General features: G+C 41.6%; 1 protein-coding gene and 1 pseudogene across 3 annotated transcripts in view; both read left to right on the top strand.

Annotated features, from left to right (window-relative positions):
- Positions 1-21,515, top strand: part of LOC139949116 (5'-AMP-activated protein kinase subunit gamma-1-like) — a 167,508-nt gene that overhangs the window by 93,487 nt on the left and 52,506 nt on the right. For 2 of the 3 annotated variants that reach the window (XM_071947519.1, XM_071947520.1), the window contains one exon: positions 9,407-9,458. In XM_071947519.1, coding sequence (XP_071803620.1) covers positions 9,407-9,458 — 52 coding nt within the window. Of the gene's footprint in view, positions 1-9,143; positions 9,178-9,406; positions 9,459-21,515 lie in introns of all 3 variants that reach the window. The other variant, XM_071947521.1, reaches the window with a different exon arrangement.
- LOC139949119 (uncharacterized) lies at positions 22-2,867 on the top strand (annotated as a pseudogene).

Below are 21,515 nucleotides of genomic sequence, written 5' to 3'. Positions count from 1 at the left end.
CCGCAGACGACAGGGGGAAGTATCCAAAATGAAACTTGAAGATTTTCAGAAGCGAAGTAGTGCAGCCATTGTGAATGGTGATTGCGTGATGACTGATCTTGAACGGCACCTCTGTAAAATGTTCAAAGTCATTGAAATAGTTGGTAAGAGGGGCAGAACTGTTCCTGTGCTTCTTGGTACTGATGTGATGTGGCGTGGTTGAAGGCTCTGGTCGCAAATAGAAATGCAGCTGGAGTGGCACAAGACAATATATTCTTATTCGCACGAAGTTGTTACGGAGGCTCAGGTCATATACGAGGAAGCGACTGTCTACGAGCATATGCAAATCAGGCGGGCCTTGAGAATGCTGATAGCATGCGGTCTACAAAGCTTCGTAAACATGTAGCGACTGTTTCGCAAATTCTGGCCTTAAATGAACATCAGCTTGAAACACTTGCAGACTTCATGGGTCATGATTTGCGGGTCCATCGTGAGTACTACCGGTTGCCAGACACTGTCCAGAGGGTTACCAAACTGTCTAGACTCTTCCTCAGCTTGGAGAGAGGCAACTTGGTTTTGCAACATGGCAAATCTTTGGAGGAGTTGCATGTTACTGGAGGTAAACAAACCCGTTTTTAACTTGTCTTTCCAAATTAATTCAAACTGTGGTAACTCCCCCCCCCCCATAACATTCATTCACTGTACAACCTCCCCCCCCCCCATCCCCCCCCAATGGATTGGCCAACATGTTTAGGTGTGTGCGCCAAAAAACAAGCATACCTAAATGTTACAATTGCTCTTTGTTTTTGGGGCATGATAACTCGGCCTGTGGCCGTCATCACCTAACCCCCCCCCCCCCATTTTGAACATCATTCACTGTACACCCCAAACCCCACACACCCAACCCAACGGATTGGCCCACATTTTTATTTGTGTGCCAGAAAGCAATCAAAGCTAACTGTAGAAGTTTTATTTCTTTTTATTGCAGAAGGCTTCAGCAGCGATGAGGACAGCAGTGATTCAGGTGACTCGTGTGACCCAGCTTTGGAGGACAGTGTTGATGACAGTAAGTTTGTAATATTTGTGACTGCCTATATCTCTTGTAGGTCTCTTGCATATGCTGGTCCTATTCCCTGTTGACCGACCCCCCTAGACCCAAATGCGATAAGATGCCAGACTCCGTTTGCTGTCAACAAATTTAAGGTGTCATGCACCACCAAAGTACAGTCATAACCTAAAGTCACTCTGTAGGCACAGCTGAGTGATTAGCCCATCTCGGCAACTCATTTTGTACGGTAGCATGAAACAAGATGGCTGCTTCTTGTCAGGCATTTTCTGCAGGTACCTTTATCGCATTCTTTTGTGCTCAGTTGCGTATTGATTTACTCGAGGAGTAAATGTCACATCGGTAACTTGAACATATTTAGGTTATGTATACGCCCCATTTGATTATGTTGACTAATTTACCTCTTCTTTCCTGTGTGTTGTAGGAAGGCCACCAACCCAAACGGATCCAGCTCCAAAAGATCGACAAGTCAAGCGTCGACAATTCAAGCGACGCCCCTGGACTGCCCAGGAAAAGAAAGACGTCACCGAGGGCTTGCAGAGATTCTTTTTGCTGAAGAAGATTCCAGGGAAACGTGACATTGAATCGTCCTGTCCTGTGGCATTGCAGACCAGAACTTGGAGAAACATTAAGGACTTTTGTAGAAACACAATGACACTTCAACAAATTTAAGGTCTCATGCACCACCAAAGTACAGTCATAACCTAGAGTGACTCTGTAGGCACAGCCAAATTATTAGTCTAGACCTTTGGCCTGCCCCCCCCCCCCCCAAGAACAAGAAAATACATGTACCACCCCCAACAACATTTCCTAGAAGGCCAGTATACACATTGACATTAGTGAACCGCAAGAACAAGGATTCATGTGTTATGTCCTCACATCGATAGGTACCATTCGACTTTTGGCAATGTCCTCCATTGGATAGTATGAAAAGTATGTCCTCAATCTGCAGTGTACACATGTATTGGTGTGTGTGTGTGTGTGTGTGTGTGTGTGGACATCATCCTTGTCGAGCGATATCTCAAGAAGGACGTGGCGTATCGACTCCAAACTTGGTTTGTGGATTGGTCATGGAATCCCCTAGAAGCCTATTGATTTTGGACCCCCTCAGATTACAATTAAGCTCGTTATGGCTAAAACAAAAGAAATGTTGTCCAAGCGATATTTCAAGAAGGACGTGGCGTATCAAATCCAAACTTGGTTTGTGGATTGGTCATGGGATCCCCTAGAAGCCTGTTGATTTTGGACCCCCTGAGATAAACATTAAGCTAGTTATGGCTAAAACAAAAATAATGTTGTCCAACGATATCTCAAGAAGAACTTGACATATCAAATTCAAACTTGGTTTGTGGATTGGTCATGGGATCCCCTAGAAGCCTATTGATTTTGAACTCCCTCAGATTAATATTAAGCTTGTTATGGCTAAAACAAAAGAAATGTTTCCTAGCGATATCTCAAGAAGGACTTAGCGTATCTACTCCAAACTTGGTTTGTGGATTGGTCATGGGATCCCCTAGAAGCCTATTGATTTTGAACCCTCTCAGATAAATATTAAGCTCGTTATGGCTAAAACAAAAGAAATGTTGTCCTAGCGATATCTCAAGAAGGACTTAGCGTATCAACTCCAAACTTGGTTTGTGGATTGGTCATGGAATCCCCTAAACACCTATTGTTTTTGGACCCCCTCAAATATTAAGCTCATTTTGGCTAAAACCCTAACTAAAAAAGGACTTGGTTTAGGAACTCCTATCTCAGCGGGGCATTTGTGTAGTTATTTCTATTTATAGCCCATTGCCATGGTTACGGCTCATTTTGTTTTTTTGGCCATTTAAAGCCGATTTTAGGGTCTGAAAAACTGCATCTACATCTCCACCCCACCTAAATGCAAAATTATTTCATAAAACCTATCACTACAAAGTATCATCCTTGAAAAATTAAATTATTGCTTTACATATCACCCTGGTGCTATTTTTGCAAAATCAACATTTTTAACCTATTTTTGGACCCCAAAATGTCAACTTGCCAGGGGTCACAGAAAATTTTCCTTTCTTCTGTGAGTAGGGCCAACATTTGTCTTTTCATATCTGGTGAGAAAAACTTGGCAATTGTATCCTGTTGTGACAGTACTGCCTCAAAACTAGACTTTTTTCCCAAAAACGTGAAAAATGCCTTTTAAGGGTCATTTTACATAATATTGACATACGTGTCCACGGTAAAACAAAGGGAATATTTTTCTTATACTTTGTGGATGGTAGAGACTTGGGGTCTAAATAAACATATTTTCCTTTCAATTTTGATTAGGACCAAAAGTGGTCTTTTTATTTCTGGTAAGAAAAACTTGGGCAAGTGTATCCTGATGTAACAGTACTGTCTCCAAAATGCATTTTGAACTGTTTTTGTCTTCATATTGAGTTTATAACATTAAAAGTAATAATTCTATCAATTTTGCAGCTTTTCGTAAGCACCCTGTAGGCTTAGTGCATTACCCAACTTTGATCAGAAACTATTGATGATACATATATTTGCCTGGCCCAGCCCCAACCATATTCCTTGACATTGCATAAAACAATGTTTTGTGAATAGCGCCTTTTGAAAGTGTTCCCTTTCGGTTGTGATTGGGGCGATTATTTTTGTTTTCATGTCTTCTGGGGAGAAACACTTGGGTTTATTGTATCCTGTTGTCACAGTACCTGCCTTAAAGCCATTGGACACTTTCGGTAAACAGTATTGTCTAAGGCCCACACTTCCTGTATCACAACTTCTATATAAAATAACAAACCTGTGAAAATTTAGGCTCAATCTGTCATGGGAGTCGGTAGAAAATAACGGGAAAACCCACCCTTGTGTCCGCACGTTTCGCTGTGTCATGACATGTGTTTAAAATAAATCTGTAATTCTCGCTATCGAGAATTGATATTGTTTAAATGTTTTCTCAAAAAGTAAAGCATTTCATGAAATAATATTTCAAGAGAAGTCTTTCACCATTACCTTCTTTAAACCCTATAAGTAAGTAACTTGTAAATCTGTGAACTTTTTTTTTCCTGTACCGAAAGAATAATAATAACAATAATAGCTTATTCTTACATAGCGCATTTCATAACTGAAAGAAATACCGGTGCCCTTTACAAAAAAACAATAAGCAAATAAAAAGCAACCAATTATTAACAAAAAATACACTAACAATAAGCAAACAAAAGGATTAAACTGAACAATAGGCAATAGAAAACAAATGTGATTTAAGCAGAGTTTTGAATTGTTCCATGCTCTGTGGAGAGCGGATGTAGCCGGGAAGAGAGTTCCAGAGTTGGGGGGCGGCACTAGAGAAAGTCCTTGAACCGAAAGATTTAGTTTGTACAGATGGTATGGTGAGAAAGGGTCCAATGGCTTTAAATATAGTAATTTTTCCAAAAACAATGCATGCTTGTTAAACATCTGGCACTGTTTCCATGCCCTTTGAGTAATGAATGGTATCCAACCAAGCCATAACCACTGCTTTGCCCACTGAGAGTTCTTGTTTTGACTACTTTACCTATTGTACATGTACGATTCCCATTGCAAGTAGAGTCTTCACAAGTTGTCTTTGCAAGTTGTCTTTAATACAGGGCCTACTCTCCTTGGTCCCTGCCTGCTACCAAATGTAAAACTTTTCATATATAGATAGAGATCATAAACATTATAAGTATCTGAAAAAGTTTGCCATGATCTTATTGAAAACAATGATACTAACTATTTGCAAGATGAGCGTATGAGATCATTTAAAAGGAACACGGTGCCTGGGATTGGTCAAGTTGGTCTTTGAAATACGTTTGTAACCGTTTGTAAAATGCATATGGTTAGAAAGATGTTTTCGGTTGATACTTGTGTGGATCATTAAATTCTACTGTTAAAATATCTTTCTAATCATGTATTTTGTAATAAAACTCGACCGATTCAAGGCAGCGTGTTCCTTTAATGAAACAACATTGAAAGAAGTTGTAAATACTTGAACCTGCTCAACATAAATAAGTAAGGTGCAATTGCAGTGACAAAGGTTTATTCAGGCTAGTTTGATTACTTTTTCCATTCACTATCTTACTAGTTCATAATTGTTATATACGTCTCTGAGAACGATCAACAAAAACATTGTCAAACATTACCTGCTGAATTGTTTATCACGTTGAATAAACCAATTCTTTTATTGTTTGCAACAGTACAATTGAAAGGAACCCCACCATGGATGGGGGAACTGCTTACAGAAGGCCAAAGCAGGTGAATGGCCATTTAGATACTTCGGATACAGTACTTACTCACTTTTAGAGCCTCTTTGTTCTGATGGGGATGAAAATATTTTGTTTGGTAGTGGGCAGGGACCAAGGAGACTGTTGTAAGGCCCTATATAAATAACTTGTACTTCTCTTCTTGCAATGTGAATCATACCTGTACAACTAGGTAAAGTAGTCATGACAAAACAAGAGCTCTCAGTGACAAGTAGTGGTTATGGCTTATGTTTTAATAAAAACTTTGTATTTGTTACATAAAGAGCATGGAAACAGTGCCAGATTTTTTAACAAGCATGCTCGTTTTTGTGTTTTATCAATTCAAAGTCAGGTATAACTCCAAAATGCATTTTTCTTGTTTTTGGAAAAATTACCTGTTTGAGGCAGAAGTGTCACAACAGTCACAATAAACCAAAGTGTTTCGCCCCAGCAGACATGCAAACGACAATGATAGCCCAATCACAACCAAATGGGAAATATTCTGAGAACCAATGAAAATTAAGACGGCACAAACTTTCTTACTCTACAAGATGTGCAAGGGGAATTAAAAGATGTGACTCTCAAAAAAGAGCAATGTTCACACTGAAATTTTGTTTTATGCAATGTCAAGAATTATGAGTGGGGCGGGGCCGGGGTGGGGCGGGGCAAATTATAAGATTTAGGTCATCAACAAGTCCTGATCAATGTTGGGTAATACACTAAGCCTACAGAGTGCTTATGAAAAGCTGCCAGATTGATGGAATTATTACTTCTTAATGTTGTTAATTCAAAATGAAGCAAAATATTTCAAAATGCATTTCTCTATGTTTTTGGGGGAAAGGGTGTATTTTTGAGACAATACTGTTACATCAGGATACAATTGCCCAAGTTTTTCTTACCAGAAATAAAAAGACAAATTTTGGCCCTAATCAAAACCGAAAGGAAAATATTCTGAGACCCCTGAAAAAAAATTAAAAAATTTGAGGGCAAAAATATGGGAAAAATGGTGATTTTGCAAGTTCTAGTAACATACTCTAATGCACGTTCTAAAAATAGCACAAGGGTGAAATAGCATTAATTTTTTGTCTCAAGTAAAGCCAAGGATGATAATTTGTAGTGATGGAAAAGGTTTTATGAAATATTTATGTTTTTTGGTGGGGTGGAGTTGTAAATTTTAACTTAAAACCCGCCCCAGTTTTTCAGACCCCCAAAATCGGCCGATAGTGGTCTTAACACAAATGAGCTGTTACCATGGCAACATGTACCCACTACAAAGTATTATAAAAATATTCCTTTTTTTTACCGTGGACACATGTCAATATTATGTGAAAAGACCCTAAAAAGCATTTTTCACGTTTTGGGGAAAGAAAAAAGTCTAGTTTTGAGGTAGTACAATGTACTGTTACAACAAGATACAATTGTCAGGTTTTTCTCACCAGTAATGAAAAGACCAATGTTGGCCCTACTCACAGAAGAAAGGCAAATTTTCTGAGACCCCTGGCAAGTTGATATTTTGGGTCCAAAAATAGGGTAAAAATTTCGATTTGGCAAGTTCTAAAAACATACTGTAATGCATGATGCAAAAATGGCACAAGGGTGATATTTAAAGCAATGAATTCTTTTCTCAAGGAAGGCCAAGGGTGATACTTTGTAGTGATATTAAAGGTTTATTGAACTAGTTTTACATTTTGGTGGGGTGGAGTTGTAAATATGAGCTAAAAAGCAGTTTTTCAGACCCCAAAATCGGCCTAAAATGGCCAATAAACAAAATGAGCCGTAACCTTGGCAATTAGCTATATATAGAATTGAAAATGCAATTTTGTTCCACCCATAAAGTATTTCTTTTAAATTTGACGGTGAGCAACCATGTCAATTATTTACCTGAACTGACCCTTAAAAGGAATTTGACTTCTTTGATTTTTTAATTATGTTCTGGAGCCTTATTTGCTTACCCTTATCAACTATTGCAAGAGCTTGAAATAAATTATTGCGTAAGCTCTAAAAAATCATTTGCAAAAGCTTTTCGTACATTCACAAAATGAGTTTCCTAAATGTTTTATTCCAAGCTCCAATAATAAAAAAAAAACACATCAGAACTCTTTTTCTTTAGCTGTTTCTGGAATCTACTGCTTTGTTTGCCTTTCATGATACAAACTTACATAAATGTTGTTTTAAAAAAGAGAAGATATCAGCCACAGGACAAATGTGAAATGCATAGAGACAAATATTCAACAGTCTGTAGGGTGACATAGTGCAAGGGTGCACCAAGTGCGACAAAAAAAACATGAGAACTTTTACTTGCATGTGCAACCAAATAACCCTTCGGTCATTCACTATCAACTATATTTGTTGGTTAGCAGTTTGCAATTCTTTTTCCCTGGCCAAGTAATAACTTAACAAAGATTAAGAGTAAAACTACTTTAAGTGATTGCATTCAAGTTGATATTTAGTACAGTATGATAACCTGTGTGTATACATTGGGCCAGATAAATAAAAACTAGCATTTGCTTTTACTAGTCTTTTACTTAAATCCTTATAAATAAAAGTAAGGCTTAATACTGCTAGTAATTGGTCCAACTAGTAGGTAAAATCAATGCTTGAGGGACTCTTCTTATTGAGATGTAAATAAAACCAACATTTTACTATTATCTGATAGTTTCACAAGATACTGGGACGTATAAAGGCCAGCATTAACAAAATGTCGATAAGTTTAAGATCAGGCATGAGAATTTGCTCAAATCTCTATAAATAACCTTTTACTGGAAAAACACCATTTACTTGAACGGATTAGTAAGTGGTCGGAGAAAAGCACAATAGCGGGGTATTCAGGAGTATAACAATAGAGGCATGGACTCGCAGATCAATAGCGATTAACTGCAGGCGGGCAGTTTCCACTTAGTCAAGTTTTTGATGGCGGCAGTGGCTATGAGGAAACAGCCTCTCCACGCCAGCGCTCCAGAGATTGGTTCTTTTAGAGCAATTAAAGTACACAACAAATTTATAAGTAACATTTGAAGTTGGATCATTAGGCCAAGGGAAAAAAACCTTAAATACTGACCCGATACCGAGCCATATACATGTATGCAACACTGTTGTGTAAGTAAAATCTCAAGCTCCTCATGCAGTAGCTTGTAAAAATACAAGTAATTGCTACAGTATGTTAGTAAAATGTCGTTTTTATTTATATGGCTATAAGTGAAAGGTAATCCAGCGAGCAAAATGTTCATGCCTGATCTTTTACTTTTTAGTCTGCTTGCTAATGCTGAACCTTTAACTTGATAAGTTATTGCTAGTTTTTATTTATCCGGCCCATTGTATGCGACTTGTCTTGTTTTTATTTGTATAATTATTAAATGAATGATAAATTTATTTTAATGTATTAATTAATAACAAACCCTTTTATTTCAGGTGAAAAACTACCTTCCCTCCCCTCCCCCCCCCCCCCAAATTCAACATGCAAGGTTTCTATTTGAAAAACTTTGACAGATTAATCCTTGATGGACGTTCACACGAATGGCAAAAGTTTTCTGGCTACAAATTGAAAACGAAGCATACCTGATTCGCTTTTGCTTTTGCATGAAGTGTTTACCAGGCTTTTGAAAACTTAATGACCTTTGACCAGGAGCTATACCCTTGTTGTTTGTGGTTTTACTTTAGTATCTTTAGGATGATTGCAAAAATCATGATTAGAAATTATTATAACGATGTGAAATAAAAAAAGTCAAAAACAAGGTTGAACCTAAGACATGTAAGATATACTTGTTGAGTTGCAATGAACATCAAACTTTTGACTGAGGGGACACAAAGAATTCAACATGATGTATGTTTGAATTGCTAACTACACAACATTTTCTTTATTGCAGCGGTGTTATTCAGAATCTTATGTGAAAATCAAAGGTCAGTTACTTGATTTCTTTTGTGTAGTAATGACTACCCACTCATAACTGCTTCATTGTCACTGCGCTTAGCTCCATATTCCCACTATTCCACTGTTAAGCAGTCACTCACCTTCATTCCAATCTGACAAATCTTTGATTTTTTTTTACCAATGTTGGTGTTTTGTTTGATTTTCTACCACCTCATGACCTTCCTCGTTTCTGTTTGTTTATTTGTTTGTTTGTTGCAGTTACAGGCCATTGCTGATAATGATATAGGAAGTATGGAAGTAGATTTCTCAGGTAATAACCTCCCAACCTCATTCTAACACATGACACAATTGTTCAAACTAACTCATTATTAACGATGCATGGAATGGTTTTGAGAAACATATTTCTGCACAAATGTTTTGAGAGATACCTGTAATTGCCTATTGGAAAACATATTTTCCCGCTTTTTGCAGTAAAATACTTAGCTACAGTTCATTAAATATGCTTAGCCCAACTGGACTATTTTGATTTAACCTGGGGTGTTGTGTAAAGCAGACATATGTCAATGCAAGTTACATTAACACAGCTAATTGAAGGACTTGATCTGGCATGTGTGATTGTGCAGGGGCGTTGTTTTACTGATGTGCCATCTGACCCTGCAGTGCAGGGGTTGTAGGTTTTAATCCAACCCTGCCAATTTTCTCTAGGACTCTGAAAGCACCAAGTACGCAGGTTTTTTTTTTTTACAAAAACAAAACAAACACAAAATATCAACAACATGTAATAGTCGTTTTAAATAATGGCTACTTAACGTAATTGATCAAAATATGAATGGTTGTTTAACATAACGAGTAAGACTTACAATGTTAAATACCGTACTAGTAACTTACATAGAATGTTTTCATAACCAATGGAAGTGTATTGCCAGCATTCAAAATATTATGTCCTACAATAAACTAACTACAGCATAGCGTGCAATATTGATTTCCGCTGATCACATGTAGTAGCCTACAAAGAGGGTGCCTCTCAACGATTGAAATAATGAGTACAATTGACATCAGAGTAATCCTCCTGCAAACTCAATTTTTATGTACCGATTCCCTTAAATACTGCCAATACGCCATTGTACAGTTACTGTCACGCTCAGTAAATTCTGTGGTCGTCCGGAACACGTCAGATACAATTGACCTAGGTTCAAAGCAGGTTACCTATAGGTTATAAATACCATTTTGAGTCTGCTAGACATTTTCTTGTCGTACGTCGACTTATGATGAACTTACAAGTTACGTTTGTCAACAATGGAATAACTTACCTACTACTATGCGGAACTTATGAGCCACACGCTGGTATTCGTCAAGAATTTTTGTGCATGCACAAAATTTCTCAACGACCTCATCTTACTTCGACTTGAATCAGTGTGTTTCAGCTTTCAGCGTGCTCTTAACTTAAAAAAAACTTACCCGTAACTTATCAGCGTGCGCTAGTGTATTCGCAATTTTTTTTATACGACAGCATATGCTTGCCAAAAAGTGAAGGTGTGACAGGGCTTTGAGAAAGGGAGTGAATGATACATGTATGTATCTTGAAGCTAACTTCCAGAAGAAGGTTTCTTTTTCTGAATTCCATAAACTACACTGTAAGAAACTGAAAGAAGGCTACACGGCATAGTTTCTCTTCGTACATGTACCTCACTTGCATATGGTAAATTTCTCTCGGCGGTACTTCAAGACATGTTCAGGGGCCATATTTGAGCTTTTTATGGTTCCCATCTCTTTCATGCGTTAATCACATTACTGATGTTTGAGATCAGTGACTCTTTTAAATAATGATTTGTTCAGCGCCTTCGCTGGGGTCAAAGGAGGCAAATGATTGGACGATAGCTGTTCCTTGTGCATTAAAATGCGCACATGAGCTCGGCGTTAGTTCATACATGCGCACATGTTATACGTGCGCACTGAAAATTGATACATTTTCAGCGCGCGTACGTGTAAGTGTGCGAAGTTGCAATGAACTAACAGGGTTATAAATAAGCGTGCGATACAGTGTATCGCGCAAGGTTTACACAATGTATGCTGATTTAGTGGCCACTTACTCGCTATTTTTCAAAGCGGTCTTTATACCACCGTTAACACTCCCACACATGACGGGTTTTTACCAATCAGAGATTGGAACCCGTCCAAGGTATTTATTAATATAAGCTAAAACAATGTGTTTACCCCAAATCTGCCTAAAGTGGCCAAAACACAATTGCAACAGGCTGTATAGTGATTTCAAAAGTTTGTTTTGTTTAACAAGTCCCTTCCACTCTCAAAGTATATACAAACAATCATTTACCAGGTAATAGCTAATATTAAATGTAGAATTTTTGCCCATTTGTTTCATTTGCCTCTGCCAAAGTGCTAACTTTCCGGCAACACTGTTTTCACGCACTTGAAACACCAAACATGTTTTGTAGGTTGGGTATCTTCCAACTTTAAAAGTGGCATTAAAAGTGGCGTTTAAAGTGGCATTAAAAGTGCCACTTTTAGATTTATGAGCCACTTCAATACCCAAATTTTTCACTATAAGATAATATGACAAAAACACCCCTATTTGAAATAACAGTTTGATCCAAAGTTTTCAATATGTTTGTGCAATACATGTATGTGTGTAAGACAAACCCTTACTTTTCCCTCTTCAGACGTACCAGTGCTTTCATGTTATCTATATTTCAATACTTAACTAGTTGTATTTTTGTCCCAGATCAAAAACATTTCCCACGGAATTGCTTTCACTGGTATCGTGCTAGATATTGACAGATTATTTAAAAGTTATTTGCACGCAAACAATGAGAAAATGCAGTGTTTTAAGCATGGGGGCTCTATCAGTTATGTTTGATATAAAAACACTCATGATGGATGCGAGTGCACTCAAATAAAACATACATGTACCAATAGTTTGTGAAACAAAAATCCAACACGCAGTTGGCGTGAATGGATACGGTTATCATATCCGTATGTGTATTTGTACCCACGCTTGCAAAAACTCTCTAATACATGTGCCCACACCTACTAGGAGTTTTGCCAAAATCCATTTTGTTTTAAGTCTGTCACCTTTTTAAAATTATCTTTGATTTTAACAGCGACCCAGTCCGGGAGTATTCTAATGTGTTCATAATGCACCGCTTTTGATGTAGTGACTACCAGTTGTTTGTGTTTCTTAAAACCTCATGTCTCTTACAGATGTATCCACCTTTTGTCAACAGTCATCTGATAAAAGTTTAAGTTTAGGGGGGTTGTGTTTCTGAAATTTGCACTCACCTTTAGAGGTTTCTTGTAAAGTTTGATTTACTAACATCTCTTTTGCACAGAACAGATTTACATTAGAAGGATATTTTAGCATCAAACTTTTAATTTCAAACCTTTCAATGCAATTTTACACATTGTGTGCACATATGACAAGATTTCTATATAAAAACATAATTAAAATTTCTCTTGCCATCGGAAATTGCAGGAATATCACATGGTACAAGACATGGAACGATGGATAAACACAGGGTAATACATGTACATATGCAAATAACGTATTGGACTGTAACAGGTCTCCCTCCCTCCTTCAGTTACTACAATAATGTGAACATTTAACATAATAGGATAACTGCAAATAACAGGACAGAAAATTAATTTGTAGTGAAACCTAAGCCTCCTAAATACTAGTCTTCAAACTGTCAAGTAAATAAGTTTTTTATTTCCTTTGGGGCAAGAATAAACCTGACAATTTATGTAGTGGCTTATTCTTTTAAATTCAATTAAATCAGAAGTACAGTGTATTTGACTTGGTTAACACAGCTAAATATGACAAGAATATAAAATAATCACTTACAGGGGCGACACACAAAGTCGAAATTTGCACTGGCTTTGCAACTACGGTTCATGAGAGTGAATTGATGCTGCTGGAGTAGCATAGACTATCGCATTAACCTGTTGTTTTGGTGTTTCATGGTTGCCAGGAGAGTGGTTTTTGATCAAACTGGACATTGAAATGTGTGCAATAAAAATAGTATACTTGCTCTGTTCATTAAAATAGATTGCGTAAAGTTCGCATTCTATTGTTGACCACTTTCATTTGTGTCTCGTAAAGTTTCTATGATCTAAATGCTTCTGGCTCAGCACAGCACCATTTCAACCAGGCATAGCACCTAAACTGAGCTTGTGATTAGCAATTAGGAGAACTGGAACTTTGGTCAAATCCATGTTCCTGCCATCAGGGTACCAGGCAACTTGATTAGGCTGGTTCTTTTTCAAATAATCAGTCAGAGGGGCAACTTTTGAAGACTGAGTTTGCAAGTGATCTTTGTAATATTTTAACCACCCCGAGGAAGTATCACTTGTGTCTTGGTCTTAGGCCTTGGGAACTGGCAAACTTCTTTCATCTTACCAGTCAGAGGACTTTCTCCCTGGCCCACTAACTTCCCAAAATGCTCAGTCTGTGTTGCAGCGATGTAGCACTTCATTGGGTTAGTTGTTAGTTCAGCCTTATGCAGTCTGCACAGTGTTTCAGTAAGCCTTGCCAAACTCTTCCCACCTGTCATTATAGATGATCACATCATCAAGAAAGGCTGGACTCCCCTCGACCCCCTCAAGAATGTCATCCATCATACGCTGGTAGCATGCATGTTTTAAGTCAAAAACCATCCGGGTAACTGGAACTGCCCATATAGGCTGTCACTCGCTAACAAGTATATCGGGGGGTTGAGTTTCGGAGTTTGAGTTGGCAAGCCTCTAATGAGAGTATAGGCCAATCCTGGCAGATGTTTGACGGCCACAGTATCTGCATTGGCGGGTATGCTTCTTTGGAATAAACAGCTCTCTCGTGACACTCCATCTGCAGCTTCTGCCCTGGCATCCTCAGCTGACGCAGCCCCACTCTTGGTTTGTGAATGCCATGTGGGCCTCTCCTTAGCCATGTCTTCCCAGGTGTTGGTTGGAATGCCAGCTGCTTGGAGGTGACGTTTCGGACAGTCCTTGAAACGAAGTTGAGGGCCGCCTCTATGACGAACCCCATCCACCAGTTTTTCGTAGAGTATCTGCTTGGGTAGTCGTGAGTCGTCCATACGTGACCACTCCAACGCAGCTGTCTGGCAAGCAACATGGACTCAACACTGGCCATACCAGCCCTGTGAAGAACCTCGTTAGTGATATGGTCAGACCACTTGATGTTCAGGATGGTACGAAGATGGCAGAGTTAAATTTGATTTAGTTTCCGGATATGTCTTTGGTATACTGTGTATGTTTCAGTTGAGTAGAGAAGAGATGATAGTACCACTGCCCTGTACACCATACATTTAGTAGAGGTTTTGATACCACAAGGTTTTGGAACTGCCCAAATGGTGTGACAAAGGCTCTTTTTGGTTTTGCGTCTTAACAGATAGGTATTTGGTAGTATCCCTTTGTAAAGTCAAGAGTAGAAACGATTTTCGACTGTCCAACTTTATTCATGATTTGGTCAAACTGAGACATGGGTTACGCATCAAGCTTGAAAGTATTCTAATCATAACCTTCAGAATCTGGAACATACGTGTATTCAGTACCAATTTGGCATGTTTCTGTTGCAGCGATCAGCAGTGAGTCAGTGCATTAAATTTGAGAAATCCCCAACTCCTGAACTGAATAGGCTGTCGATTTAAATAAAATAGTTGATTATCTGCATTTCATATGTTAACTCATTTTGATCATCTTTTTATCTTACTTTTTATCATCACCCTTGTTCTGCTGAAAAGGGTTTTACATGTATGTATTCAAATTAATCAACAAGAAAATTTACAGTATTTTTCAGAAAAATATCAGTTTAGTTTAGCATTTAGGGAGTCAGCAGTGTAACTTATACAAATGTTATGTTGATAATTGACACCGGGTATTTAACAACCTTTTATCTAATTTAAAAACATGAACAGAATTTATTGTGTAGGAAATGGAATTTGTACTTTTCTGAAACGGAAAATCATTGGCCCTACTTTGGATTCACACCAGTGTATACTCGATGGAGAACTAGCATCAACTCATGTTTAGATTTCTCTTCCGTAGTGCATGTAATACCCCTAGTTGATAATTCGCCCATCAATTCAGAGACATTCATTGTGGAAGAACGCCAAATCATTAACACCACAGTTAACATGTCAGAACTCATCCACAAACACGCGAACGCCACAACATACGTACCCCTACCACAACAAACGTACCCCTACCACAACAAATACACCCCTACCACAACAAACGCACCCCTACCACAACAAACGCACCCCTACCACAATAAACACACCCCTACCACAACAAACGCACCCCTACCACAACAAACGTACCCCTACCACAACAAACCCACCCCTACCACAACAACTGTACCCCTACCACAACAACTGTACCCCTACCACAACAAACACACCCATACCACAACAAACGTACCCCTACCACAACAAACGCACCCCTACCACAACAAACGCACCCCTACCACAACAAACGTACCCCTACCACAACAAACGCACCCCTACCACAACAAACGCACCCCTACCACAACAAACGCACCCCTACCACAACAAACGCACCCCTACCACAACAAACGCACCCCTACCACAACAAACGTACCCCTACCACAACAAACGCACCCCTACCACAACAAACGCACCCCTACCACAACAACTGTACCCCTACCACAACAAACGCACCCCTACCACAACAACTGTACCCCTACATGTACCACAACAAACGCACCCCTACCACAACAAACGCACCCCTACCACAACAACTGTACCCCTACCACAACAAACGTACCCCTACCACAACAAACGCACCCCTACCACAACAAACGCACCCCTACCACAACAAACGTACCCCTACCACAACAAATGCACCCCTACCACAACAAACGTACCCCTACCACAACAACTGTACCCCTACCACAACAACTGTACCCCTACCACAACAAACGCACCCCTACCACAACAAACGCACCCCTACCACAACAAACCCACCCGTACCACAACAAACGAACGCTTGCCACAACAAACCCACCCCTACCACAACAAACGCACCCCTACCACAACAACTGTACCCCTACCACAACAAACGCACCCCTACCACAACAAACCCACCCCTACCACAACAAACGCACCCCTACCACAACAACTGTACCCCTACCACAACAAACGCACCCCTACCACAACAAACTTACCCCTACCACAACAAACACACCCCTACCACAACAACTGTACCCCTACCACAACAAACGTACCCCTACCACAACAAACGCACCCCTACCACAACAACTGTACCCCTACCACAACAAACGCACCCCTACCACAACAAACGCACCCCTACCACAACAAACCCACCCGTACCACAACAAACGAACGCTTGCCACAACAAACCCACCCCTACCACAACAAACGTACCCCTACCACAACAACTGTACCCCTACCACAACAAACGCACCCCTACCACAACAAACGCACCCCTACCACAACAAACGCACCCCTACCACAACAAATGTAACCTTACCACAACAAACCCACCCCTACCACAACTAACGCACCCCTAACACAACAAACGCACCCCTACCACAACAACTGTACTCCTATCACAATAAACGCACCCGTACCACAACAAACGTACCCCTACCACAACAAATACACCCCTACCACAACAAACGCACTCCTACCACAACAAACGCACCCCTACCACAACAAACGTACCCCTACCACAACAAACCCACCCCTACCACAACAACTGTACCCCTACCACAACAACTGTACCCCTACCACAACAAACACACCCATACCACAACAAACGTACCCCTACCACAACAAACGCACCCCTACCACAACAAACGCACTCCTACCACAACAAACGTACCCCTACCACAACAAACGCACCCCTACCACAACAAACGCACCCCTACCACAACAAACGCACCCCTACCACAACAAACACACCCCTACCACAACAAACGTACCCCTACCACAACAAACGCACCCCTACCACAACAAACGTACCCCTACCACAACAAATGCACCCCTACCACAACAAACGTACCCCTACCACAACAACTGTACCCCTACCACAACAACTGTACCCCTACCACAACAAACGCACCCCTACCACAACAAACGCACCCCTACCACAACAAACCCACCCGTACCACAACAAACGAACGCTTGCCACAACAAACCCACCCCTACCACAACAAACGCACCCCTACCACAACAACTGTACCCCTTCCACAACAAACGCACCCCTACCACAACAAACCCACCCGTACCACAACAAACGAACGCTTGCCACAACAAACCCACCCCTACCACAACAAACGTACCCCTACCACAACAAACCCACCCCTACCACAACAAACTTACCCCTACCACAACAAACACACCCCTACCACAACAACTGTACCCCTACCACAACAAACGTACCCCTACCACAACAAACGCACCCCTACCACAACAACTGTACCCCTACCACAACAAACGCACCCCTACCACAACAAACGCACCCCTACCACAACAAACCCACCCGTACCACAACAAACGAACGCTTGCCACAACAAACCCACCCCTACCACAACAAACGTACCCCTACCACAACAACTGTACCCCTACCACAACAAACGCACCCCTACCACAACAAACGCACCCCTACCACAACAAACGCACCCCTACCACAACAAATGTAACCTTACCACAACAAACCCACCCCTACCACAACTAACGCACCCCTAACACAACAAACGCACCCCTACCACAACAACTGTACTCCTATCACAATAAACGCACCCGTACCACAACAAACGCACCCCTACGCAACAAACGTACCCCTACCACAACAACTGTACCCTTACCACAACAACTGTACCCCTACCTCAACAAATGTACCCCTACCACAACAAACGACCCCTACCACAACAACTGTACCACAAATTCCCCCAACCCCAAAATTCCCGATCCCCCCTTAAAAAAAAAACCCAAAACCAAGCAAACACACCACCACCACAAACAAGATGCAAAAACACAAACAAGCCAACACCTACAGAACACCAAATCATTAACACCACAGTTAACATGTCAGAACTCACCAACAAACACGCGAACGCCACAACATACGTACCCCTACCACAACAAACGTACCCCTACCACAACAAATGCACCCCTACCACAACAAACACACCCCTACCACAACAAACGTACCCCTACCACAACAAACGTACCCCTACCACAACAACTGTACCCTTACCACAACAACTGTACCCCTACCTCAACAAATGTACCCCTACCACAACAAACGACCCCTACCACAACAACTGTACCACAAATTCCCCCAACCCCAAAATTCCCGATCCCCCCTTAAAAAAAAAACCCAAAACCAAGCAAACACACCACCACCACAAACAAGATGCAAAAACACAAACAAGCCAACACCTACAGAACACCAAATCATTAACACCACAGTTAACATGTCAGAACTCACCAACAAACACGCGAACGCCACAACATACGTACCCCTACCACAACAAACGTACCCCTACCACAACAAATGCACCCCTACCACAACAAACACACCCCTACCACAACAAACGTACCCCTATCACAACAAACGTACCCCTACCACAACAACTGTACCCCTACCACAACAAACGCACCCCTACCACAACAACGAACCCCTACCACAACAAACCCACCCGTACCACAACAAACGAACGCTTGCCACAACAAACCCACCCCTACCACAACAAACGTACCCCTACCACAACAACTGTACCCCTACCACAACAAACTTACCCCTACCACAACAAACGCACCCCTACCACAACAAACGCACCCCTACCACAACAAACGCACCCCTACCACAACAAATGTAACCTTACCACAACAAACCCACCCCTACCACAACTAACGCACCCCTAACACAACAAACGCACCCCTACCACAACAACTGTACTCCTATCACAATAAACGCACCCGTACCACAACAAACGCACCCCTACGCAACAAACGTACCCCTACCACAACAACTGTACCCTTACCACAACAACTGTACCCCTACCTCAACAAATGTACCCCTACCACAACAAACGACCCCTACCACAACAACTGTACCACAAATTCCCCCAACCCCAAAATTCCCGATCCCCCCTTAAAAAAAAAACCCAAAACCAAGCAAACACACCACCACCACAAACAAGATGCAAAAACACAAACAAGCCAACACCTACAGAACACCAAATCATTAACACCACAGTTAACATGTCAGAACTCACCAACAAACACGCGAACGCCACAACATACGTACCCCTACCACAACAAACGTACCCCTACCACAACAAATGCACCCCTACCACAACAAACACACCCCTACCACAACAAACGTACCCCTACCACAACAAACGTACCCCTACCACAACAAACGTATCCCTACCACAACAACTGTACCCCTACATGTACCACAACAAACGCACCCCTACCACAACAAACGCACCCCTACCACAACAACTGTACCCCTACCACAACAAACATACCCCTACCACAACAACTGTACCCCTACCACAACAAACGCACCCCTACCACAACAAACGTACCCCTACCACAACAAATGCACCCCTACCACAACAAACACACCCCTACCACAACAAACGTACCCCTACCACAACAAACGTACCCCTACCACAACAAACGTACCCCTACCACAACAAACGCACCCCTACCACAACAACTGTACCCCTACCACAACAACTGTACCCCTACCACAACATACGTACCCCTACCACAACAAAGGCACCCCTACCACAACAAACGTACCCCTACCACAACAAAGGCACCCCTACCACAACAAACGTACCCCTACCACAACAACTGTACCCCTACCACAACAAACGCACCCCTACCACAACAAAGGCACCCCTACCACAACAAACGTACCCCTACCACAACAACTGTACCCTTACCACAACAACTGTACCCCTACCACAACAAATGCACCCCTACCACAACAAACGCACCCCTACCACAACAAACGCACCCCTACCACAACAACTGTACCCCTACCACAACAAACGCACCCCTACCACAACAAACGTACCCATACCACAACAAACGTACCCCTACCACAACAAACGCACCCCTACCACAACAACTGTACCCCTACCACAACAAACCCACCCCTACCACAACAAACGTACCCATACCACAACAAACGTACCCCTACCACAACAAACGCACCCCTACCACAACAAATGCACCTCTACCACAACAAAGGCACCCCTACCACAACAAACACACCCCTACCACAACAAACGTACCCCTACCACAACAAACGTACCCCTACCACAACAAACGTACCCCTACATGTACCACAACAAACGCACCCCTACCACAACAACTGTACCCCTACCACAACAAAGGCACCCCTACCACAACAAACGCACCCCTACCACAACAAATGTACCCCTACCACAACAAACGTACCCATACCACAACAAACGTACCCCTACCACAACAAACGCACCCCTACCACAACAAATGCACCTCTACCACAACAAAGGCACCCCTACCACAACAAACACACCCCTACCACAACAAACGTACCCCTACCACAACAAACATACCCCTACCACAACAAACGTACCCCTACCACAACAACTGTACCCCTACCACAACAAACACACCCCTACCACAACAAACGTACCCCTACCACAACAAACATACCCCTACCACAACAAACGCACCCCTACCACAACAAACGCACCCCTACCACAACAACTGTACCCCTACCACAACAAACGCACCCCTACCACAACAAACGTACCCCTACCACAACAACTGTACCCCTACCACAACAAACACACCCCTACCACAACAAACGTACCCCTACCACAACAACTGTACCCTTACCACAACATACGTACCCCTACCACAACAAACATACCCCTACCACAACAAACGCACCCCTACCACAACAAACGCACCCCTACCACAACAAACGTACCCCTACCACAACAAATGCACCCCTACCACAACAAACGTACCCCTACCACAACAACTGTACCCCTACCACAACAAACGTACCCCTACCACAACAAATGCACCCCTACCACAACAAACGCACCCCTACCACAACAAACGCACCCCTACCACAACAAACATACCCCTACCACAACAAATGCACCCCTACCACAACAAACGTACCCATACCACAACAAACAGACCCCTACCACAACAAACGCAACCCTACCACAACAAACGCACCCCTACCACAACAAACGCACCCCTACCACAACAAATGCCTCTGTCACATCAACACCTCTACCTCTAGGACACACAGATACCGGATTGAATTGGGCAGAATT

Source organism: Asterias amurensis, chromosome 16 (genome assembly GCF_032118995.1).
Source record: "Asterias amurensis chromosome 16, ASM3211899v1".
NCBI classification, from domain to species: Eukaryota; Metazoa; Echinodermata; class Asteroidea; order Forcipulatida; family Asteriidae; genus Asterias; species Asterias amurensis.
This window is presented reverse-complemented; position numbering and strand designations above follow the sequence as displayed.